At 38.4% G+C, this 25,912-nt stretch overlaps 1 protein-coding gene and 1 long non-coding RNA gene across 7 annotated transcripts in view; one reads left to right on the forward strand and one right to left on the reverse strand.

Moving 5' to 3' along the window:
* Positions 1-25,912, forward strand: part of LOC112447824 (uncharacterized) — a 109,562-nt gene that overhangs the window by 44,322 nt on the left and 39,328 nt on the right. The window lies entirely within an intron of this gene.
* FRMD3 (FERM domain containing 3) overlaps positions 1-25,912 on the reverse strand; it is a 343,971-nt gene that overhangs the window by 414 nt on the left and 317,645 nt on the right. For 2 of the 4 annotated variants that reach the window (XM_024995823.2, NM_001046348.1), the window contains 1 exon segment: positions 4,543-5,001. In XM_024995823.2, coding sequence (XP_024851591.1) covers positions 4,543-5,001 — 459 coding nt within the window. 4 annotated transcript variants of the gene reach the window in all.

The raw sequence follows: 25,912 nt of genomic DNA on the forward strand, positions 1-25,912 counted from the left end.
CATGCTCTACTGTAGTTAGGAGATCTTTGCCTTGATTGGCTGAGCAAGGAATGTACGAATAAGGAAAAAGGTTTCTCCCAGGAGGTAAGGGTGGCTTAGGAGTCTGGACTGCTCAGTGAACAAGTGGCCAGGGGCTATTTTGTATGAGCCTCCCAGTCGGCAGCCACGATGCAAACACAGGTGCTGGCTAGAGCTGGTGGATTCAGGACTGACTCCCGACATCTCACACCTGAACACTGACCACCAAATTCCTTTTCTTTCCTGTGCTCTGGTGCTCAGACCCCTGAGGACTGCTGAGGAAAGAACTGGGCAGACTTCACCCACCCCCGAACCCTGGATGGGTGAAATGGATGAAGGGGGTCAGAAGGTACAAATTTCTAGTTATAAGATAAACAAGTCCTGGGAGTGTAATGTACAGCTTGGTGATTCTAGTTATGATTCTGTATTGTATACTTGCAAGTTCCTAAGAGAGTCAGCAATCTTAAACGTTCCTATCACAAGGGAAAACAAATTAACTCTGTGAGGTGACGGACCGTGACTAAACTTATGGTGGTAATCAGTTTGCAGTATATACACACATCAAATCATTACCTACCTAAAGTAATATACTGGTATATGTCAATTATATCTTGATAAAACTGAAAAGAAAAAACCCACTAGGCCACACAGCTAGGGTATAATTCAGCTGGACACCTATGGTGTTCCTGTTGTAAAGAGAGTCCCTTTGACTCCAGAGTAACTTACACCTTCTGATTTAACTGTCAGGTGTGAAATCATTAGCTTTGTGCCAAACCAAAGCAGGAGGGCCTTTTAGGCCACGCATGCAGGGAAGACAGGAGTAGAATAGGAAAACTCTTCCAGGGCCTGTGAACTGATAGACGTTTAATGGCACGTCTTGCAGAGTCGAGTCTGACGTAGCTCTCTTTGGCTCAGGAAGTAAGGACATACTGCTAGCACTCTGAAGTCCTCCTGCCTACCTGTCACAGACAAAACCCCTTTTCTGTTTTTTTTTTCCTGTGCTTTTCTATTTCTATCTTGATGCCACTAACTATACTGTCTTCTATATTTGGATGCATTTCCAGTGCATTCAATATTTTGCCTTTTAGCATGGGTGACTTCTGCTAAGTGTTAATCCCATCCATTAGCCATTCTTTTCATAGTATCACCATTCAAGGGTGACCTCATTTCATGGCACCAGATGGCACCTTTCTGTAGTTTCCAACAGGCTATTTATACAACTTTACTTTGAATAAAACTGAATGATTGCAGAAACATTTTTTCCCCAGAGTATTTTTATTAGGGATTCCTGCCACCATATTAACATATAAAACAATCTGGATGTTGACACATAAATGCAAATTTCACTGTACAAAGATAAGGCTCCAACCATAGGTAACGTGGCCCCCAGATCTCTAGTTTTTCAGTGAAATCAATCATTTTGACTTCTTCCCAGAGTTGTCTTTATATTAGACAAACCACAAAATATGTTCCAGATACATAACATTTTACAATATGTTCCAAGCACAGACAGAAATACACAATACTTCACCTACATTTTTTTCATATCCAACTTGCATTAGCACTAAAGATTGTGTGTGTATATGTATTTGCCATATGTGTGTGTATATAAAACCACAAATGTACACACAGTAATTTTCATGGAAAATTGAAACCTTTGAGACTGTGGGTTTTATCCACTATGTTATCAGAGAGGGAAAATGAATAATACCATGTCACAAATTCCTCAATTGGGGATAAATAAAAACATCTGTGTATGAAGGGCATATCAGTTGTGTGTATACAAACACACATATATACACATATTCATATATAAACACGTATATACCAATAATATGGAATATACATATACTCACACACTTGCTTTCAATTCTGTATCTTACTATATTATATATCTTCTACCTTTGGAAGCAGTCTTCTCCTCTTTGATTCAGGCAACTGGTGACTGTTTAAGAAAAGCGAGTATTCCTAAAAGACTGATCTGTCCTGACAAAATGGCATTTCAGGATCCGAGTTTTACTTTTGGTAGCTGTTGTTTAAATTCAGCAGACCTTATCCTGTCAGATCCTTCACTTAAAAATATTTTTATTCAACAGTGAAGTTTTTGCCTAAGAGATATTAGCTGGAAATGTTAAAATTATATAGTCATTACTCCTTAGTATAAATCCACTTGGCTAGACTATGTGTGATGCTCATCCTGTCAGCATTTTTCAATGTTTTATGATGTATAATATATGAATTCTATAATTTTAAAATGTTATTTAATATTAATGTAAAAGGAGAAGGGCTGGATGATTTGTTATGGTTAGAACTTCAAAGAAAATGAGATTAAGCATGATTAGAAGAGGGAACTAATTTTCTGCAGACTATACTGGCACATTCTTATGTCAGAGATATGACTTTAAGTCATAAACAAGGGGGAAACCACTTCAATTTCAAAGGTGATCATTTGCAAACTTCCCAAATAACCTATAGAAAATATATTTCTATATTGGTATCAAATAATCTTTATTTAAAAGAAAAATCAGTCACTTAATGCACATGAGAAAGACCACCCTGTAAACTGAATAGCAAAGTATAGTATAGTTTGCTGAACTGAAGTCTTCATGAGCTGACTTTTAAAAATGTATTTACAAAATCAAATGTCTAATAAAGCACTCAGGGCTCCATGAATGAGTAGGACTGGAATGGCCATTTTGGAAATTATACTAATGGTAGAGCTGAAGTTAGGAGAGATTATAGGTAGCCCATCCCATGAAAACATTCCATGTCTTCATTTACATTTTATGGAAAAATCACTATGCTCTGTGCCCTAAGCTCTGTACTGAACCCTCTTCTTTCACAGTATTGGTATGCACTCTGCATGGAAGGCGTCAGAGCCTTTCTTTCTGTCATGGATTCAGTGGTATGAAGGAAGGTACGAGAGCATTTGTCCCACTTACTATCTAGTTAGGGGGTCATTTCACTACTTCATCCAAGCTGAAATGGTATATTATCTAATAAGTCCCCTCCAGTTTCTTAATTAGAGTCCCAATTATGAATAAGATCCTAAGGAAACCAGGAAAGGGAAAGAGTATAATGACCACCACAGAGGAAGATCATAGGCATTTATCAAAAAGCCAAGATCATTCTCCTCACATTCTTTCTGACTCTTTTGCTCTCTTTCGCGCACACAGAATTCTTTTAAAGTTTCTTCCACAGAATCTCAATGAATGGCATGAGGGATCAAAAAATGTGCCTTCAAGTTTCTCCACTTTTATTTAGATCCACTTAGACATATTCTTGTCCACTTGGACAGCGAGTTTACTGTTCTTTACATCATCCAGAACCTTGCATCACCATCACTTTCATAAAATCATTTGTCTACCACCACTTGCCTATCAGTCTCATCAGAACTCGTTTTGCTACTTGCCATTTGTCCAATTCCCATTTGCTTCCACTCTTGGGTTAATGTACAATAATACACAATTAACTAGCATCTCCTTTAACTATTTTCCTTTAAAATTTTCACTTTCTTTTAAAACCATTCCATTGCCTCAGCCAACACATATGGACAGAATGCAAATGAAAGTAACAAGTCATCTTGTCCAAATATTTTGAAAAATGGACCACCCTGTGTCCTCTTGATGCTCACAATTTCTACTTCCTCCAGTTCCATCATCCGTTTCAGGAGCTTATTTTCTACAGTGTTTTTCTACCTATTTTTCTATCTCATATGCAGATAATAACAATTATGTGATTGTTCAGCCAAAAATATTTTAAAAAACAAACCCGTGCCAAGACATTAAAAATTCCTGACATACCCTTTGTGCATTAGTCTTACAATCTGTACACTTAAATAACTCCAGGAAGCTCCTTTTTTTTTTTTTTGCTAAAAATTTACCAAAATATTTTGAACACATAAAAATATTTTTAAAAAAACAAAAGCAAAAGCCCAGCATAAATTTAGTTGTATAGGCATTGGTTAGAGGACATTGTTTTCACTAAGGATTATATTCAAAAAACTTTCCCTTGGGTTTTTACTAAAACTCTGATTCTGAACCTTATAGCTTGTAATGATGCTATTAAAAAAAAAAAGAATCTAATTCAGCTCAATGTATTATAATAGATAAAGAGTATGTCTGTACTATAATAAAAAATAAACATATTTTTGGTTATTTAGAGGTCATCTTCCTGACCTATAACTAAAATAACTGTGTTTGATTTAAACTTACTTGCAGTGAATTATGGAAAGCTAACTTAAAGCTCTGAATAATCAGTTATGAGTAAGAACACCTATTTATGGTCCCATGACCATTCAGAACCAGGCATTTGCTGGAAAAAAAAAACAAAAACAAACCAAATCACTAGTATTGAATATAGCCCTTAGTCATATGAGAAATGAGCTTTATGAGCAACCCAACATGTAAAGTACGAGGTTGACTTTGCCAGCCACCCACTCCTTGAGAGGACAGTAGTAGTCATAGTGAAACTGCTCAAACTCAGGCGTCTGGCGGATTTCACATAAGAAGGAGAGATCAATACCTGACTCCAAAAGGAGGAGGAGCAGGGGAAATACAAAGAGCAGCAGGCCCAGGCCCACCACAAGGAGCCGGGAAAAACTCTTGACCAGTGGGTTCACCCGAATAGTGCCACTCAGAATGTCATAGCTCCATGACAAAGCTTGGCGAGCCTCCTTCATCTCCTCCTCTTCTGCCATTAAAAAGGCATTTTCATCTGCTTCCAGTTCCTCGAATGAATCTGTATCTTCTCTTTCCAACTCCAGCCTAGATGGGCAGTCAAAGAGCATGTCAATCTCATCATCATCAACCGGGGTAGGGAGTAGGCTGGCACTTGGGTTGTATGCCAGTTCAGAGATTGTCAAGGGTTCTTCTTTTATTTTATCTTCCTCTTCACTTGACGGCTCTTCATACTCGTGGGATTCCTTCACTGGTGAGCTGGAGATCAAGGGGGCAGAAATATCTTCTTTGGGCAATGGAACACCTGTAAAGAGACATATTTTTCTTAATTTTAAATTTCAGGTTTTCTTTTTCCACAAAGATCTGTAATGGAAACAAACCCAAACTAATTACTGAATGAGAGGGAGTCCAGAAATTGTTCTGTAGAATCCTGACTTTTAACAAAGTCATTTTAGGAATAGATCCTATACTATAAATTCTTAAGGTCACCATGTTAAACCAAAAATAACCAAAATGCCTCAAATGGTTGGCAATATTTACAACATTTACATGTGAAATTATAGTCTGAAAAGCCTCCAATTTTGGTCACATATGCAAGAACAAAATGACAAGAAATCACTATTATAATTTTGAGTGTTGTCTTTTGTAAGTCAATTAAAGAGTCTATTATCCAATAGCATCTTTTATTATGTTATGTATTTTTTTGGTCTTCATTTTAGGCACAATTTTGTGGTTTCTCATTTCATGTAATTGCAATCATATTTGTATGAACAAATTTACATCTTACTCCTTTAGACATTTTCTATGTTGACATGAACTCCTACTGGTATTTATAATGGTTGCCAAATATTCTGTTTAGTTAATACAATAATAGTTGCCTAATATGATTAAGTTAATATTAATAGTTAACTATTAATAGTTAATATGAACCGTTAATAGTTGCCCAATAATAATAGTTACAATCAAGATTGCCAGAAATATCAATAACCTCAGATATGCAGATGATACCACCCTTATGGCAGAAAGTGAGAAACTAAAGAGCCTCTTGTTGAAGGTGAAAGAGGAGAGTGAAAAAGCTGGTTTACAACTCAACATTCAGAAAACAAAGAGCATGGCATCCAGTCCCATCACTTCATGGCAAATAGATGAGGAAACAGTGGCTGACTTTATTTTTGGGGGCTCCCAAATCACTGCAGATGGTGACTGCAGCCATGAAATTAAAAGATGCTTGTTCTTGGAAGAAAAGCTATGACAAACCTAGACAGCATATTAAAAAGCAGAGATGTTACTTTGCCAACAAATGTCCATCAAGCCAAAGCTATGCTTTATCCAGTAGTCATGTATGGGTGTGAGAGCTGGGCCATAAAGAAAGTGCTGAAGAATTGATGCTTTTGAACTGTGGTGTTGGAGAAGACTCTTGCGAGTCCCTTGGTGTGCAAGGAGCTCAAACCAGTCCATCCTAAAGGAAATCAATCCTGAATATTCGTTTGAAGGACTGATGATGAAGCTGAAGCTGAAGCTCCAGTACTCTGGCTACCTGATGCAAAGAGCTGGCTCATTGGAAAAGACCCTGATGCTGGGAAAAATTGAAGGCAGGAGGAAAAGGGGACGATAGAGGATGAGACGGTTGGATGGCATTACCAACTCAATGGGCATGAATTTGAGCAAGCTCCAGGAGATGGTGAAGGACAGGGAAGCCTGGCGTGCTACAGTCCATGGGGTCGCAAAGAGTGGGACACAACTGAGTGAGTGAACGACAAAACATTTAGACTGCTTTGCAGTTGTGGAAAAAAAAAATTCCGTGAGGTATCGTTACATATACAGCCTCTTGTTTACATTTCTCCCCTTTTGTTTCAGTTCATTTGATGGACGTCTGAAAGGAAAATTACTTGGTCTAAAGGAATGAATATTATTTCCTAAAATTTATTGGGGGAGAGGTATGTCTCAACCCTTCATTTTATAGATGGGAAATCCAGTTACCTACTATCAGGCCTAAGGCCAGCTCTCCTGATTTTGAGTATTGGGTTCTTAGTGGGGAAGGAAGAATCAAAGAAATGTTCCCAAGATGGATCTACAGTATAATACCAAGTTGGGAGCCAAGTCCACTAGGTAAGCCTGCTTTGGGGCTTCCCAGGTGGCGCAGTGGTAAAGAATCTGCTTGCCAATGCAGGAGATAACATGAGGTGCGGGTTCAGTCCTGGATTTGGAAGATTCCCTGGAGGAGGAAATGGCAACACACTCCAGTATTTTTGCCTGGAAAATTCCATGGACAGAGGAGCCTGGCAGGCAGGTTCCATGGGGTTAACAACTGAACTATTGATCACGGACATATGCAAGCCTGCTTTTAATGGGTACATTTCAGGATTTCCCTCTCTTCAAGATGTGCAGGAAATGATGTTACCAAGATGCCAACATGGGTTGTTCCTAACTTCACTCCAGCTCACAAGAACAGCAACTAACAGCCACTCATGAATGAGACACCAACAGAGAAAATCTTAAAACATGGAAGTGAGGCTGAAGTATCCTCCTGCACCAGAGACCAAGATACCCTGCATTCGAAGGGTAAGAGGAACAGTTATGTTGACCACATTGTCTGTTCCCGAAGCTGGCACATTAAACTGAGAGATCGCCTCGGTGGGAAAAGAGAGCTTGGGGTTACATCCAGCTACTTCCCCTGCATTGTGGGTCCCTTTATAGGAGCCCTTATTGTGGATTTCATCCCATAGTATCACTGGGGACTCAGTAGGGCTCAACCACTAGGAATCTATGAGGGAGAAGGGGGCGGGGAGGGACTTCCAACAGTCAGCACTCAGATCTTGGCTGACCAAATCCATACCTGCAGAGACAAGTACTAGTCCCAACCAGTGGCTTTGCTCACCTGCAGAACCAAGTTGATGGTGCACCTGACCAGGGAACTCAGTAGGGTGCAGGACTGCCTGATTTCAGTCCTCAGAGGAGAGTTAGGAGAGCCCTGGAGTCTGGTCTATTCACATCCAGGGAGAAGAAATGAGTCATAGATCCACCCACTGTGGAGTCTAGATCCCAGCCCCTTCCAACGAGAAAGTCTGGGGAAATTTGGAAGTTACCTAAAATGGGCCCTCCCAGTCCAGCCCAGGGAGGAGCTGAGTTATTAGCTCCATCTGACAGGAAGGGCTGGTAAGAATACCTGGAAGCTGCATCACCCAGCAACAATGGAGCTGAGAAATAGGTAGGCAAAGCTCATTACTTTTAGAGCAAAGCAAGTGGCCCAGTTTGGCTATAGAACTTAGGGCCTGGGTCAACTTGATTAATGATGACAGACAGCCTTAGTGGCCTTGGAGCTACTTTTACCACTATGCCTAAATTAGCTTAGTCAGGGAAACTAATTCATAGCCCCATTCATTGCTGAATATAGCCTTTAGTCCACCTGACGAGGGAGCCTTACCAGAGCACAAAAACCTGTGTAGCCCATCCAGCAGCCCTGCTTGCAATATTCCCCAAACAATGAGTCATACAGGCACTGGGTCCCATTCTGCTGCCCTACCAGGGTAGGGGAGGTAATCCATACCCCATTTACTACTGAATTTAGTCCCTAGTCCTGACTAGAGAATCCAGACAGCAACAGAACCAATAGTACAGCCTTAGGTGGGCATGCAACCAAGCCAGCAATTCTATCCAGCTGTTATCAGCCAGTGGCAACCCCGCCCCCCTGCCATAGACACCCTCAGAGCTTTAACAGTTGCCTAGCTCCAGTGTTCTTGCCTGGAGAATCCCAGGGACGGCAGAGCCTAGTTGGCTGCCATCTATGGGGTCGCACAGAGTTGGACGCAACTGAAGCGACTTAGCAGCAGCAGCAGCCCCATAATAGACGCTAATAGTAGGTCTCATTTGCCTAAGGATGTTGCCAGAAGATACCAGAAACCCAAACTAAGCTGACTAATGAATCCAAAGTGAATCTGCAAAGTCTAGAAGAAGAGGTCACTTATCAGACGCACATATACCAATGTAAGGCATCAAGGATCATGAAAAATCAGGTAAATATGACAACACTAAAGGAAACTAAAAAGGCACTAATAGCCTTAAAGAAATGGAGATCTGTGAACAAAGAATTCAGAATAATGCTCTTGAAGTTTTGTGAATTACAAGAATACACAACACTTAAACAAAATTGGGAAAGCAATGAATAAACAAAATGAGAAGTTCAACAAAGAAATAGAAAACATTAAAAAAAAAAACCACAGAAATCCTACAGCTGAAAAATAACTGAATTGAAATTAATAGAGATTTTCAAAAGAAGAATCAGTGACCCAGAAGATAGGCCATTTGAAATTATCCTATCAGAAGCAACTAGAAAAAAGAATGAAAGTGAAGCCAGCCTATAGGACTTATGGGACACAATGAAAAGAAACAGTATTCATATTACAGGAATTCCAGAAAGGGCAGAGGAAAAGGACAGAAAATATATTTAAAGCACGAATGGTTGAAGACTTCCCAAACATGGGAAGAGAAGGAGACCTCAAGATACAAGAGACCAAAGGGATCCTAAAAAGGTTGAACTGAAAAGTACTACACTGACACATATTATAATTAAATTGTCAAGAGTCAAAGAAAAAGAACTTAAAACCAACAAGAGAAAAACGGTAATACAAGGGAGCTCCCAAAGATGCAGATTTTTCAACACAAACTTTTCAGGCCAGAAGAGAATGGGTTGACATATTCAAAATATTGAAAGAAAGAAACTGTGAACCAAAAATACTACTGGTGAAGCTGTTCTTCAGAAGCTTTCCCAAACAAAAATTGAGGGAATTCATCACCATTAGATATGCTTTACAAGAAATGCTAAAGAGAGGCTGTTGAGTGGAAGTAACAGGACGCTAATTACCATCATAAAAAATAAGATGGCAGTGTAAAACTCACTGGTAATGGTAGAAACATAGTCCAAGTTAGATTGTGTAATATGGTAATACTGGTGCATAATTCACTTACAAATCTAGTTTACAAGTTAAAAAACAAATGTAAAAATAACCGTAACTATAATAATCTTTTATTAGTTATATAATATAAAAATAAGCAAACTGTAATGTCAGTAAGCTAAAATGTGAGGAAGAGGAGAAGTAAAAGTGTGAAGCTCGGGAACTATATTGAAGTTGTTTTTAGCTTACACTAGAGTGTTACAATTTTAAGATATTTTTATGTAAGCTTCACAGTAACTACACGGGGGAAAACCTGCAGTAATTACAAAGGGAACATGATAAAGAAGTCAAGCATACTGATAGCACAAAACATCAAAATAAGAAAAAGATTGCAGGGTAAGAAATAAGGAACAATGAATTTACAAAACAGCCAGGCAATAAGTTAACAAAATGGCAATAGTAAGTCTCCCTTTTTCACAATAACTACTTTAAACATAAGTGGATTGCATTATCCAACCAAAAGACATACAATGGCGAAATAAAAAATAAGACCCAATGATATACTGCTTACAAGAGACTCACTTTAGCCATAAAGACACACAGACTGAGAGAAAAGAGATGGAAAAAGATATTTCAAGGAAATGGCAACCAAAAAAAAGCAGGAGTAGCAATACTTATATCAGACAAAGTAGACTGTAACCTAAAAATGGTAGGGATAGACCAAGAAGGTAATGATAAAGTAGTCAATACATTAAGAAGATATAATAGTTGTGTATTTATCATATTTATTTATGTGCCCACCACTGGTGCACCCAATTACATAAATCAAAACCTAACAAGAAACTGACCAACAAGATGGAAGAATAGAAGGACGGAGCTCACCTCTTCTTAACAAAAACACCCAAATCACAACTAACTTCTGAACAACCATGGACAAAACACAAAAAATGTTGAGCATACTAAAAAATATACCCTACATCCAAAGACAAAGAGGCAATGAGACACTAGGAGGAGTGCAGTCACAGTGTAATCGAATTCCATACCTGCCACATGGGTGGCCCACAAACTGGAAAATAATTTCACTACAGAAATACTCCCACAGGAGTCAAAGTCCTGAGCCTCATGTCAAGTTTTCCAGACTGGGGTTCTGGCAGCAGCAGGAGAATTCCTTTAGAGAATTTGGATTTGAAGGCCAATGGGGACCCCAAAGGACTGGGGCAAACAAAAACTTCATTCTTGGAGGGCTTACAAAAGTCCCATGTACACCAGGACCCAGGGAAAATAGCAGAGACCTCATAAGAGACTGGGCCAAACTCAACTACTAGTATTACAGGGTCTCCTGCAGAGGTGGGGAGTGCCTGTGGCTCACTGTGGGGACAAAGATAGTGGCACGTCTGGGGATTACTCGTTGGTTGTGAGCCCTCCTCAGTTCAGTTCAGTTGCTCAGTCGTGTCCGACTCTTTTCGACCCCATGAATCACAGCACGCCAGGACTCCCTGTCCATCACCAACACCCAGTGTTCACTCAAACTCATGTCCATTGAGTTGGTGATGCCATCCATCCATCTCATTCTCTGTCGTCCCCTTCTCCTCCTGCCCCCAATCCCTCCCAGCATCAGAGTCTTTTCCAATGAGTCAGCTCTTCGCATCAGGTGGCCAAAGTATAGGAGTTTTAGCTTCAGCATCAGTCCTTCCAATGAACATCCAGACTGATCTCCTTTAGGATGGACTGGTTGGATCTCCTTGCAGTCCAAGGGACTCTCAAGAGTCTTCTCCAACACCACAGTTCAAAAGCATCAATTCTTTGGCGCTCAGCTTTCTTCACAGTCCAACTCTCACATCCATACATGACCACTGGAAAAACCACAGCCTTGACTAGATGGACCTTTGTTGGCAAAGTATTATCTCTGCTTTTCAATATACTATCTAGGTTGGTCATAACTTTTCTTCCAAGGAGTAAGAGTCTTTTAATTTCATGGCTGCAATCACCATCTGCAGTGATTTTGGAGCCCCCCAAAATAAAGCGTGACAGTTTCCACTGTTTCCCCATCTATTTGCCATGAAGTGACTGGACCAGATGCCATGATCTTAGTTTTCTGAATGTTGAGCTTTAAGCCAACTTTTTCAGTCTCCTCTTTCACTTTTATCAAGAGGCTTCCTCTTCACTTTCTGCCATAAGGGTGGTATCATCTGCATATCTGAGGTTATTGATATTTCTCCCAGCAATCTTGATTCCAGCTTGTGCTTTTTCCAGCCCAGCGTTTCTCATGATGGACTCTGCATATAAGTTAAATAAGCAGGGTGACAATATATAGCCTTGACGTACTCCCTTTCCTATTTGGAACCAGTCTGTTGAGGCCACCATTTCCACCCCAAGACCCTGCCCCATTCAACAGCTTGGAGGATCCAGTGCTAGGATGCCTCAGGCCAAAAAACAAACAGGATGGGAACACAGCCCCACAAATCAGCAGACAGGCTGCTAAAAGTCTTCCTGAGCATGGCCCTGCCCACCAGAGAGACAAGACACAGCTCCACCCAATAGTGGAAAGGAAGCCTGCAGAAACCTCTTAGCCTTATCCACCAGAGTGCAGAAAGCAGAAGCAAGAGCTACAGTTCTTCAGCCTGCATAATGGAAATTTCAATCACATAAAGTTAGACAAAATGAGACTTCAGAAGAATATGTCCCAGTTGAAGGAACAAGACAAAACCCCAGAACAACAACTAAATGAAGTGGAAATAGGCAATCCACCTGAAAAAGAATTCAGAGTAATGATAGCAAAGATGATCTAAGATCACAGAAAAGAATGGAGGTACAGATCAAGGAGATGAAAGGAATGTTTAACAAAGACCTAGAAGAACTAAAAAACAAAGAGATGAACATACAATAACTGAAATGAAAAATACACTAGAAGGAATCAATAGAACAACTGAGTCAGAAGGACAGGTAAGTGAGCTGGAAGACAGGATGGAGGAAATCACTGTGGCAGGACAAAGGATAAAGAAAAGAAGAAATGAAGACAGTCTGAGAGACTTCTGGGACAACACTAAATATCGGAATAGATAAGAGCTGAAAACTTCCCTAACAATGGAAAGGAAATAGTCACCCAAGTCCAGGAAGCACAGAGAGTCCCAGGTAGGATAAATGCAAGGAAGGACATGCTAAGATACACAGTAATCAAACTGACAAAAATTAAAGAAAAATATATTGAAACAACAAGGGAAAAGTAACAGATTAACATACACAGTTAATTCCCATAAGGTTATCAGATGATTTCTTTGCAGAAGCTCTGTAGGTTGCAAGAGTGGCATAATATATTTACAATGAAGAAAGGGAAGAACCTACAACCAAGAATACTCTACCCAGCAAGGCTCTCTTTCAGATTCAGCAGAGAAATCGAAAGCTAGCAAAAGCAAAAAGAATTCAACACCACTAGACCAGTTGTGCAGCAAATGCTAAAGGAACTTCTCTAAGTGAAAAGGAAAGGCCACTATGAGAAACAAGAAAATTACTAATGGAAAAGCTCACCAGTGAAACTCATGTTCATGAGTGCAGGCAAGAAATTATCTGCACAAAAATGTGATATCAAAACTGGCAATTATGAGAAGAGAGTACAGATACAGGATATAGAAATTAATATAAAATTAAGACCAACAACTTAATATTGTTTACATAGAGAATGCTGTATCAAAACCTCATGGTAATCACATACCAAAAATCCCATGATAGTTACACAAAAAAGAAAAAGGAACCCAAACACAACACTAAAGTTAGAAATCAAATCACAAGAGAACAGGAGTGGACGGCAAGAAAAAAGACCTAAACAAAACAAATCCAAAACAATTAAGAAAATGGCAATAAGAATATATATATTGCTAACTACCTTAAATGTAAATAGATTAAAAGCCCTAAAAAGACACAGACTGACTGAAGAGGCACAAAAATAAGACCCATATTTATGTTGTCTATAAGAGATGCACTTGAGATCTGGGGACACACACAGACTGAAGGGATAGAAAAAGGTGTATCCCATGCAAATGGAAATCACAAGAAAGCTGGAGTAGCAATACTCAGAAAAAATAGACTGTAAAGATTGTTACAAGAGACAAAGAAGGGTACTACATAGTGATCAAGGGATGAATCTAAGAAGAATATACAACAATTGTAAATATATATGCACCCAGCATAGGAGCACCTGAATATATAAGGCAAATACTGACAACTATAAAAGGAGAAATTGACAGTAACACAGTAAGAGTGAGGGACTTAAAAAAAATTATTTTAATTGGAGGCTAATTACTTTACAATATTGTAGTGGTTTTTGCCATACATTGACATTAATCAGCCATGGGTGTACATGTGCCCCTCATCCTGAACCCCGCTCCCACCTCCCTCCCCATCCATCCCTCAGGGTTGTCCCAGTGCACCAGCTTTGAGTGCCCTGTTTCATGCATTGAACTTGGACTGGTGATCTATTTCACATATGGTAATATACATGTTTCAGTGCTATTCTCTCAAATCATACCACCCTCGCCTTCTCCCACAGAGTTCAGAAGTCTGTTGTTTATATCTGTGTCTCTTTTGCTGTCTTGCATATAGGGTCATTGTTACCATCTTTCTAAATTCCATATATATGCATCAGTATACGCTATTGGTGTTTTTCTTTCTGACTTACTTCACTCTGTATAATAGGCTCCAGTTTCATCCACCTCATTAGAACTGATTCAAATACATTTTTAATAGCTGAGTAATATTCCATTGTGTATATCTACCACAGCTTTCTTATCCCTTCATCTGCTGATGGACATCTAGGTTGCTTCCATGTCCTAGCTATTGTAAACAGTGCTGCAACGAACATCGGGGTACATGTGTCTCTTTCAATTCTGGTTTCCTTGGTGTGTATGCCCAGCAGTGGGATTGTTGGGTCGTATGGCAGTTATATTTCCAGTTTTTAAAGGAATCTCTATACTGTTCTCCATAGTGGTTGTACTAGTTTGCATTCCCACCAATAGTGTTAAGAGGGTTCCCTTTTCTCCACACCCTGTCCAGCATTTATTGTTTGTAGACTTTTAGATAGCAGCCATTCTGATCGGCGTGAGATGGTACCTCATTGTGGTTTTGATTTGCATTTCTCTGATAATGAGTGATGTTGAGCATCTTTTCATGTGTTTGTTAGACATCTGTATGTCTTCTTTGGAGAAATGTCTGTTTAGTTCTTTTTTTTTTTTTCCATTTTATTTTTTTTTTTGTGGTTCCCAAATCGCATTCTTTTTTTTTTTTAATTTTTTTTTATTTTTAAACTTTACATAATTGTATTAGTTTTGCCAAATTTTGGCCTATTTTTTGATTGGGTCATTTATTTTTCTGGAATTGAGTTGCTGGAGTTGCTTGTATATTTTTGAGATTAATTCTTTGTCAGTTGCTTTGTTTGCCATTATTTTCTCCCATTCTGAAGGCTGTCTTTTCACCTGGCTTATAGTTTCCTTCATTGTGCAAAAGCTTTTAAGTTTAATTAGGTCCCATTTGTTTATTTTTTGCTTTTATTTCCATTACTCTGGGAGGTGGATCATAGAGGATCTTGCTGGAATTTATGTCAAAGAGTGTTCTGCCTATGTTTTCTTATATTTAGATCTTTAATCCATTTTGAGTTTACTTTTGTGTATGGTGTTAGAAAGTGTTCTAGTTTCATTCTTTTACAGGTGGTTGACTTTTTACACCCCATTTTCATCAACGGACAAATCATCCAGAAAATCAATAAGGAAACACAGGCCTTAAATGACACATTAGAGCAAATTATCTTAATTGGTGTTTATAGAGCACTCCATTCAAAAGTAGCAGAAATCACATTCTTCTCAAGTGCACATGGAACATTATCCAGGATTGACCACACACTGGGCCACAAGGTGAGCTTTGGTAAACTTTAAAAAACTCAAATCATATCAAGCATCTTTTCTAAGCAAAATGCAAGGAAACTAGAAATCACCTACAAGTAAAAAACTGTGAAACATATAAACATGTGGAGGCTAAACAATATGCTCTTAAAGAAGCAGTGGATCACTGAAGAAATCAAAGAGAAATAAATAAATACCTAGAGACAAATGAAAACAAAAGCACAATGATCCATGGGGAGCAACAAAATTAGTTATAAGAGAGAAGTTTATAATAACAATCTTACTTCAGGAAACAAGAAACATGTCAAAAAGCAACCTAATCTTATACCCAAAGCATCTAGGGAAAGAACAAACAAAACTACAAATTAGCAGAAGGGAAGAAATGATAAATATCACAGCAAAAATAGAGACAAAGAAAATAATAGAAAAGATCAATGAAACTAAAAGCTGTTTTTTTTTAAATTGATAAATCTTTAGCCAGATTCATCAAGAGACAGGGAGAGGGCTCAAATCAATAAAATTAGAAATGAAAAAGGACACTACAGAAATACAAAGGATCATGAGACTACTACAAGCAAGACTACTACAAGCAACTATATGCTAATATAACAGACAACTTGGAAGAATGGATAAGATCTTAGAAGGTTACAATCTTCCCAAGACTGAATTAAGAAGAAATAGAAAATATAAACAGACCAATTATAAGTACTAAAATTGAAACTGTGATTTTAAAACTCCCAACAAAAGTCCAGAACCAGATGGTTTCACAGGTGAATTCTGTTGAACACTTAAGAGTTAACACCTGTCTTTCTGAAACATTCCGAAAACATTTCAGAGGAAGGCCACTATCTCTAAGGCCACTATACCCTCACACCAAAATCAAAGAGAACATGCAAAGAAAATTGCAAAGGTCAATATCATTGATGAACATGGACACAAAAGTCTTTGACAAAATGCCACCAATCTGAATCTATCAATACATTAAAAGGATCATACACATGGTCAAGTGAGATTTATCCCAGGGATGCAAAGATTTTTTAGTATCTACAAGTCAATTAGTGTGATATAAATATGTCAACAAACTGAAGAATAAAAACCATATGATCTTCTCAATAGATGCAGAAAAAAATTTAATAAAATTCAACACCAATTTATGATTAAAAAAAAAACTCTCCAGAAAGTAGGCATAGAGGGAACATCAGGTCACTCACTCAGTTGTGTCCAACTCTTTGCAACCCCATGGACTGCAGCACACCAGGCTTCCTTGTCCATCACCAACTACCGGAGCATGCTCAAACTCATGTCCATAGAGTCAGTGATGCCATCCAACCATCTCATCCTCTGTTGTTCCCTTCTCCTCTTGCTGCCTTCAGTCCTTCCCAGCATCAGGATTTTTTCCAGTGAGTCAGTTCTTTGCATCAGGTGGCCAAAGTATTGGAGTTTCAGCTTCAGCATCAGTCCTTCCAATGAATATTCAAGACTGATTTCCTTTAGGATGGCTTGGTTGGATCTCTTTGCAGTCCAAGGGACTTTCAAGAGTCTCCTCCAATACATAGTTCAAAACCATCAATTCTTCAGTGCTCAGCTTTCTTAGTAGTTTAACCCTCACATCCATACATGACTACAGGAAAAACCATAGCTTTGACTAGACAGAGCTTTGTTGGTAAAGTTGTGTCTCTGCCTTTTAATATGCTGTTTAGGTTGGTCATAACTTTTCTTTCAAGGAGCAAGTGGTCTTTTAATTTCATGGCTGCAGCCACCATCTGCAGTGATTTTGGAGCCCCCAAAATAAAGTCTCTCACTATTTCCATTGTTTCCGCATCTATTTGCCATGAAGTCATGGGACCGGATGCCATGATCTTAGTTTTCTGAATGTTGAGCTTTAAGCCAACTTTTTCACTCTCCTCTTTCACTTTCATCAAGAGGCTCTTTAGTTCTTCTTTGCTTTCTGCCATAAGTGTGGTATCATCTGCATATCTGAGGTTATTGATAATTCTCCAGGCAATCTTGATTCCAGCTTGTGCTTCATCCAGCCCAGCATTTTGCATGATGTACTCTGCATACAAGTTAAATAAGCAGGGTGACAATAATATGGCTTTGATATATTCCTTTCCTGATTTGGAACCAGTTTGTTGTTCCATGTCCAGTTCTAACTGTTGCTTCTTGACGTGCATACAGATTTCTCAGGAGGCAGGTCAGGTTGTCTGGTATTCCCATCTCTTGAAGAATTTTCCACAGTTTATTGTGATCCACACAGTCAAAGGCTTTGGTATAGTCAATAAAGCAGAAGTACATGTTTTTATGGAACTCTCTTGCTTTTTAAACGATCCAAAAGATGTTGGCAATTTGATCTCTGGTTCCTCTGCCTTTTCTAAATCCAGCTTGAACATCCGGAAGTTCATGGTTCATGTACTGTTGAAGCCTGGCTTGGAGAATTTTGAGCATTACTTTGCTAGTGTGTGAGATCAGTGCAATTGTGCAGTAGTTTGAGAATTTTTTGGCATTGCCTTTCTTTGGGATTGGAATGAAAACTGACCTTCTCCAGTCCTGTGGCTACTGTTGAGTTTTCAAAAAATACTGGCATATTGAGTGCAGCACTTTCACAGCATCATCTTGTAGGATTTGAAAGAGCTCAACTAGAATTCCATCACCTCCACTAGCTTTGTTCATAGTGATGCTTTCTAAGGCCCACTTGACTTCACATTCCAGGATGTCTGGATCTAGGTGAGTGATCACACCATCATGGTTATCTGGGTCATGAAGATCTTTTTTGTATAGTTCTTCTGTGAATTGTTGCTACCTCTTCTTAATATCTTCTGCTTCTGTTAGGCCCATACCATTTCTGTCCTTTATTGTGCCATCTTTGCATGAAATATTCCCTTGGTATCTCTAATTTTCTTGAAGAGATCTCTAGTCTTTTCCATTTTATTGTTTTCCTCTATTTCTTTGCACTGATCACTGAGGAAGGCTTTCTTATCTCTCCTTGCTATTCTTTGGAACTCTGCATTGAAATGGGTATATCTTTCCTTTTCTCCTTTGCCTTTCACTTCTCTTCTTTTCTCAGCTATTTGTAAGGCTTCCTCAGACAACCATTTTGCCTTTTTACACTTCTTTTTCTTGGGGATGGTCTTGATCCCTGCCTCCTGTACAATATCATGAACCTCTGTCCATAGTTCTTCAGGCACTCTATCAGATCTAACTCCTTGAATCTGTTTGTCACTTCCACTGTATAATAATTGTAAGGGATTTGATTTAAGTCATACCTGAACAGTCTAGTGGTTTTCCCTACTTTCTTCAATTTAAGTCTGAATTTGGCAATACAGAGTTCGTGATCTGAGCCACAGTCAGCCACAGTCTTGTTTCTGCTGACTCTATAGAGCTTCTCCACCTTTGGCTGCAAAGAATATCATCAATCTGATTTCGGTATTGATCATCTGGTGATGTCCATGTGTAGAGTCTTCTCTTGTGTTGTTGGAAGAGGGTGTTTACTATGACCAGTGGGGGAAAAGATGTCCTTTTCATTATAGGGGACTGGAATGCAAAAGTAGGAAGTCCAGAGATACCTGGAATAACAGGCAAATTTGGCCTTGGAGTACAAAATGAAGCAGGGCAAAGGCTAACAGAGGGAACATAACTCAACATAATAAAGATCATATATGACAAACCTATAGCCAACATCACACTCAACAATGAAAAGTAATCATTTCCCCTAAGATCAAGAACAAGATAAGGATTATGTGCCAGCCTGGATGGGGGTGGGGTTTGGGGAAGAATGGATACATGTTTTTGTATGGCTGTGTTCCTTCGCTATTCTCCTGAAACTGTCACAACATTGTTAATCAGTTATACTCCAATACATGTGCTTTGGTGTTAAAAAATTAAAATTAAGAAAAATATCTTTTAAAAAAATACAAGGATGTCTACTCTAGCCACTTTTATTCAACATAGTTTTGGAATTCCTAGCCATGGCAATCAGAAGAGGAAAAATGAAAGGAATCTAAATTAGAAAAGAAGAAGTAATACTGATTTTAAAAAACCTAACACTGTGGGTTAAGGAACTAGAAAAAGGTGGTCAAACTGAGCACAATATTAACAGCAGAAAGTAAAAACTAATGATTAGAGCAGAAATAAAATAGAGCACAGGAAAATAGGAAAGATTAACCAAATTAAGAATTAGTTCTTTGAAAAAATAAACAGAATTGACAAAACTTTAGCTGGATAACCAAGGAAAAAAAGATAGAGGACTCAAATTAACAAAATTATAAATGAAAAAAAGAAACACGGCAGCTGATACCACATGAATAAAAAGAATCATAAAAGGCTACTGTGAAGAAATATTGATATATGCCAACAAACTGGAAAGCCTAGAAAAATGGAAAAATTCTCAGAAACATGCAAACTACCAAGACTGAAACAAGAAATAGAAAGTCTGAATAGACTAATTACTAGTAAGGAGATTGAACTGGTAATCAAAAATCTCCCCATAAAGAAAAACCAAGGACCAGATCACCTCACCTGCAAATGTTAAGGAAGAATTAACACCAACCCTTTCTAACTCTTTCAAAAAAATCAAAGAGAAGGGAACACTCCCAGTCTTATTTTATGAGGCCCTTATTACCCTGATACCAAAGCCAAAAGGGACACTATCAGAAAACTATAGACCAATATCCCTCATGAATATTGATGCAAAAACTCTTTATACTAGGTAACCGAATCCAGTAACACATGAAAGGAATCATGTGCTGTGATCAAATGGGATTTATACTTGGCATAGCAAGGATGGTTCAACATATGCAAATCAATGTGATATGTCAAATTAACAAAATGAAATAAAAATCATATGATCATCTCAATAGATGGAGAAAAAGCATTTGACAAAATTCAACATCTCTTTATATGATATAAACTCAACAGATTAGGTATAGAAAGAATGTACCTCAACATAAAGAAGGCCATATATGATAAGCCCATGGCTAACATACTTAATGGTGAAAGATTGAAAGCTTTTCCTCCAAGATCATGAACAAGGCAAGGGTGCCCATTCTTACCATTCCTATTCAGCACAATACTGGAAGTCCTTGCTAGAGCTGTCAGGCAAGAAAAATAAATAAAAGGCATCAAAATTGGAAAGGAAGAAGTAAAATTATCTCTATTTGCAGGTGACATGTTTTTATACACAGAAAATCCTAAAGACTCCACCAAAGGCTATTAGAACTAATCAATGAATTCAGTGCAGTTGCCCAATACAAATTTAGCATGCAAAAACTAGTAGTGTATCTTCATACTAACAACAAATTACCTGGAAAAAATGATCCTGTTTAAAGCAGTATAAAAAACAGTAAAATATTTAGGAGTAAACTTAGCCAGAAGGTGAAAGATCTCTATTCTGAAAACTGTAAGACACTAATTAAGGAAACTGAAGAAGACAAAGTAAATAGAAAGGTATCCCTTGTTCATGGATTGAAACAATTAATATTGTCAAAATGTCAATACTATCAAAGCCATTTTTGGATTCAGTGCAGTCCCTATCATAATTCCAATGAACTTTTTTTTTTTTTACAGAAGTAGAAAAAACCACTCTGCCAGGCTCCTGTGTTCATGGGATTCTCCAGGCAAGAATACTGGAGTGGATTGCCATTCTCTTCCCCAGGGGATCTTCCCGACCTAGGGATTTAACCTGGGTTTCCTGCATTGCAGGCAGATTCTTAACCATCTGAGCCACCAAGGAAGCCCCTATATGGAACCACAGAAGACTCTAAATATATACCAAAGCAATCCTGAGAAAGGAGAACAAAGCAGAAGCAACACACTTTATGATTTCAAGCTGTTCTATATATAAAACTACAATAATCAAAATGGTATAGTACTGGTATAAAGACAGACAAATCAGTGGGACAGAATCTTGAGCCCAGAAATACACCCAAGCATATTACTCAAATAATATTTGACATGGGAGGCAAGAATATTCAGTGAAGAAAAGACTTTTCAATAATGGTGCTGGGAAAATTGGCTATTCACATGTGAAAGAATGGAACTACACCCAGAGCTTCCACTACTCACAAAAATTAACTTGCATTGGATTAACAACTTAAATGTAAAACCTGAAGCCGTGAAACTCCAGAAGAAAACGTGGTGGTGATGGGGGGAGGGTAAAGCTCCTTGACATAAGTCTTGGCAATGATTTTCTATATATGACACCTAAAGCACAAGCAACCGAATCAAAAACAAGTGGGACTACACCAAACTAAAAAGCTCCTGGAAACAAGAAGCAAACAACGATGTGAAAAACAACCTATGGAATGGGAAGAAAAATATTTCCAACCTATATCTGATTTAGGAGTTAATATCCAAAATATACGAAGAACTCATACAACTCAATAGTAAAAGAACAAATAATTTGATTTGAAAATGGGCAAAAGGTCTCAAAAGACTTTTTTTTTTTTCCTAAAGGGGATACACGAAAGACCAACAGTTACATGAAACTATGTTCAGCATCATCAATAATTAGGGAAATGCAAATCAAAACCACAATGATATATTATGTCATGCCTTTTAGAATGGTCATCATCAAAATGACAAGTAGTAACATGCTAGTGCGGATGCAGAGAAAAGGAAACCTTGGTGCACTGTTGGTGGGATTGTAGACTGGTTCAGGCACTATAGAAAATAATACAGAGATTCCTCAAAAAGTTAAAAACTGAACTACCATACAATCTAACAATTCCACTTCTGAGAATATATCAGAAAGAAACAAAAACACTGACTTGAAAAGACATCTGCACCCCTGTGTTTGAAGCAGGATAATTTACAATAGTCAAGACATGGAAACCACCTAAGTGTCCATTTATCTGTGAATACGTATACAAAAAGCAGTTACACACACACACTCAAACACTAGAATATGATTCAGCCACCAAAAAAATGAGACAATCTTACCATTTGTGACAACATGGATGAATCTGGAATGCATTATGCTAAATGATATAAGTTCAGGTAGAGGAAAACAAACACTATATGATCTCATGTATATAAAGAATCTAATTAAAAAAAAACTCATTGAAAAAGGAATCAGATTTGTGACTATCAGAGGCAGGGAGTAATGAGGGAGAAGCAGAGGAAGAGTTAACAGATACAAATTTCTGGTTATAAGTAAGTACTAGGAATATAATGTACAACATGGTAACTATAGTTAATACTGCTATATGATATATATGAAAGTTGTTAGAGTAGGTCCTAAGATCCCTATCACAAGGAAAAAATTTTTTCTTTTTGTTGTATCTATATGAGATGATGGATGCTAACTAAAGGTAGTGCAGTAATCATTTCACAACATTTGTAAGTCAAGCCATTATGCTGTATCAGTCAGTCAGTTCAGTCGCTCAGTCGTGTCCAACTCCTTGTGACCCCATGGACTGCAGCATGCCAGGCCTCCCTGTCCATTACCAACTCCTGGAGTTTACTCAAATTCATATGCTGTATACCCTAAGCTTATATAATGATGTATGTCAATTATATCTCAATAAAACTGGGGGAAGATGATGTGCAGGACTGAATTAATGGTTTTATCTTTGAAATATCAGGAGCTATTTCCTGATAGCTCTGATATGACAGTACTGAACATCTTAGACGAAAGATACCATAAAACATGCAAGCAAAATAAAAAGGCCGACAAGCACATGAAAATATGTTCAATGTCATTAATCGTTACCACAATAAGATAGCACTTCACACCCACTAGAATGGCTATTATTTTTTAAAATCTGAAGATAACCAGTGTTGGTTAAGGGTAAGGAGGAACTGGAACACTTGAACATTGCTGATGGGATTTTAAAATGGTTTAGCTGCCATAGAAAGCAGTTTGACAGTTCCTTAAGTCAGATGATTACCATACAATCCAGCAATTCTATTCCCAGGTATATATAACTCCAAAGAATTGAAAACAAGTATCCAAATACTTGTACAGAAATGTTCAAAGCAGCACTAATTCAAGTTAAAAGTCAGAAACAATCCAAATGTCCATAAATGGATGAATAGATAAAATGTGGCTTATTCATATGATGGACTATTATTCAATTGTTGTAGATGTATGACAACATAGATGAATGTCAAAAATATGCTGAGTGAAAGTAGATATCACAGAACCTCACATAACATATTTATCTCCATATGAAATATCCAGAACAGATAAATCCATAGAGACAGGGATTGTACTGATGGTTGCCAGGGGCTGAGGGAAGGGATGAATGAGGAGTGTCTGCTTAATGGGTATCAGGTTTCCTTTTGATGTGATGAAAATGTTTTGGAACTAGACAGAGATGTAAGTTGCAAAGCTCTGTGAAGGTACTAAATGGTACTGAATTTTTCATGTTCAAATGGTTGTTTTTATGTTGTGACCTTCACTTCAATAAAAATAAAAAAAATAAACACAAGCCATAATTTTCCTACCACCAGATAATATTCTATGAAACCTGAAGGGAGATAATGTTCACAGTGTAGACAGGAGTTAGGACTTTCTGGAATACTGCTTATTTACATATCTGGTATTCCATATCCCCAAAAGAAGGGTCATTTTACTCTCCTACTTGGGAAAGCAGTGAAACATACTGTATATGAGTGGTATTACTGCTTTAGGAAGACCACTCCTATTCCCCTTTGGCTATTTTCACCATCCTATGGTCACACAGATCTTCCATGTCTTACCTAAGGCATTTTCTCATATAAATGGTTTTTCCTCCTTAAGTCTCCTTTTCCTAATATGTAACCTGTTCTCCCTAGGCCTTCTGCTTTTCATATCTTTCTCCTAAAACAAGAGGAAAAGGGAAAACTCAAGTTTCCAGACTTGATTATTTTGTTGATGGCAACTCTGGTCTACCAGTTGCTCACACCAAAAAATTTTGACTTCTTCTGTTTACTTTCACAATGGACCTGTTAGCAACTTCTATGTCTCCACCTTCAAAACATACCCAGAATTGGACCACACTTTGTACAATGTCCACTGCCACCAACCTGGTCCAAGCCACCATCTTTCTCATTTAGATTATGACAGTAGCATCCCATCTGATCCCCCTGCCTCAACCCCTGCCTGTGTAAGGGTCACTGTCAACTTGGCAGCGGGAGTCATCCTCTGAAAGCAGTGTGGATTCGATCATGTCACTCAACTGCTCAGGGTCCTCTCATGGTTTAGTATCTTCCTCAGATTATAAGCCAAGTCCTTGCAGGGGTGTCTAGGGCCCTACTCAGTGAGCCCTCTTCTCCTCTCCTAACTGCTGAGGTGACCTTGTTATTCTAGGACCCTTCCCCTTGTTCACTTGACTCCAGCCATAGAAGACTGGCTGTCCCTCACATATGCTCTTTGTTGCTGTTCCTTCTGCTTGGAGTACTCTTCCTTCAGGCAGGTTCATACACTCTCCCTCTTTTTGTAGGTTGTTAAATGTCACCTTCTCAGTGACATTATGTAAAATTTCAGTCTGTCTCCCCATCACTCTCTATTCCCCTTTCCTTATTTATTTTTATTCTGAGAAATCTAGGATCTAAGGACAAAAAACAGAGCACTGGCAAAATGAAGTATTGGTTTCTGGGGGAGACATAATCATGGTCATTAGTCCAGGGTCACAAAAGTCAAACCTGTATGGAGTAGGCAGGTGCTTAACATGAATGAGTAAGGGCCAGGTATGGGATGGTAGGGAGTGGTGGTGATTGGGGGAAAATGGACCATATTGAGCTCTGTTTGAAAGCTTTATTATTCAAATTTTAAAAAACATCTGTGCAGTCTACACAAAATGTACCTGTGAGTATTTTTAGGCCTATAAAAATCAAAGTCAACAAGAGAGTCTGAAATGCAGTAGTACTTGAGTGCAATCTCAAAGATGACAGAATGATCTTGTTCATTTCCAGAGCAAACCATTCAACAACACAGTAATCCAAGTCTATGCCCCAACCACTAATGCCGAAGAAGCTGCAATTGAATATTTCTATGAATACCTACAAGACCTTCTAGGATTAACACCAAAAAAAAAAGATGTTCTTTTCATCATAGGGGACTGGAATGCAAAAGTAGAAAGTCAAGAGATACCTGGAGTAACAGGCCAGTTTGGCCTTGGAGTACAAAATGAAGCACAACAAAGGCTAATGGAGTTTTCCAAGAGAAAGCACTGGTCATAGCAAACACCCTCTTCCAACAAACAACACAAGAGATGAATCTACACATAGACATTACTAAATGGTCAACACTGAAATCAGATTGATTATATTCTTTGCAGCCGAAGATGGAGAAGCTCTATACAGTCGGCAAAAACAAGACCTGGGGCTGACTGTGGCTCAGATCATGAGCTCCTTATTGCAAAATTCAGGCACAAATTGAAGAAAGTAGAGAAAACCACTAGATCATTCAGGCATGACTTAAATCAAATCCCTTACGATTATACAGTGGAGGTGA

The sequence above is a fragment of the Bos taurus genome, chromosome 8 (genome assembly GCF_002263795.3).
Source record: "Bos taurus isolate L1 Dominette 01449 registration number 42190680 breed Hereford chromosome 8, ARS-UCD2.0, whole genome shotgun sequence".
Taxonomy (NCBI): Eukaryota; Metazoa; Chordata; class Mammalia; order Artiodactyla; family Bovidae; genus Bos; species Bos taurus.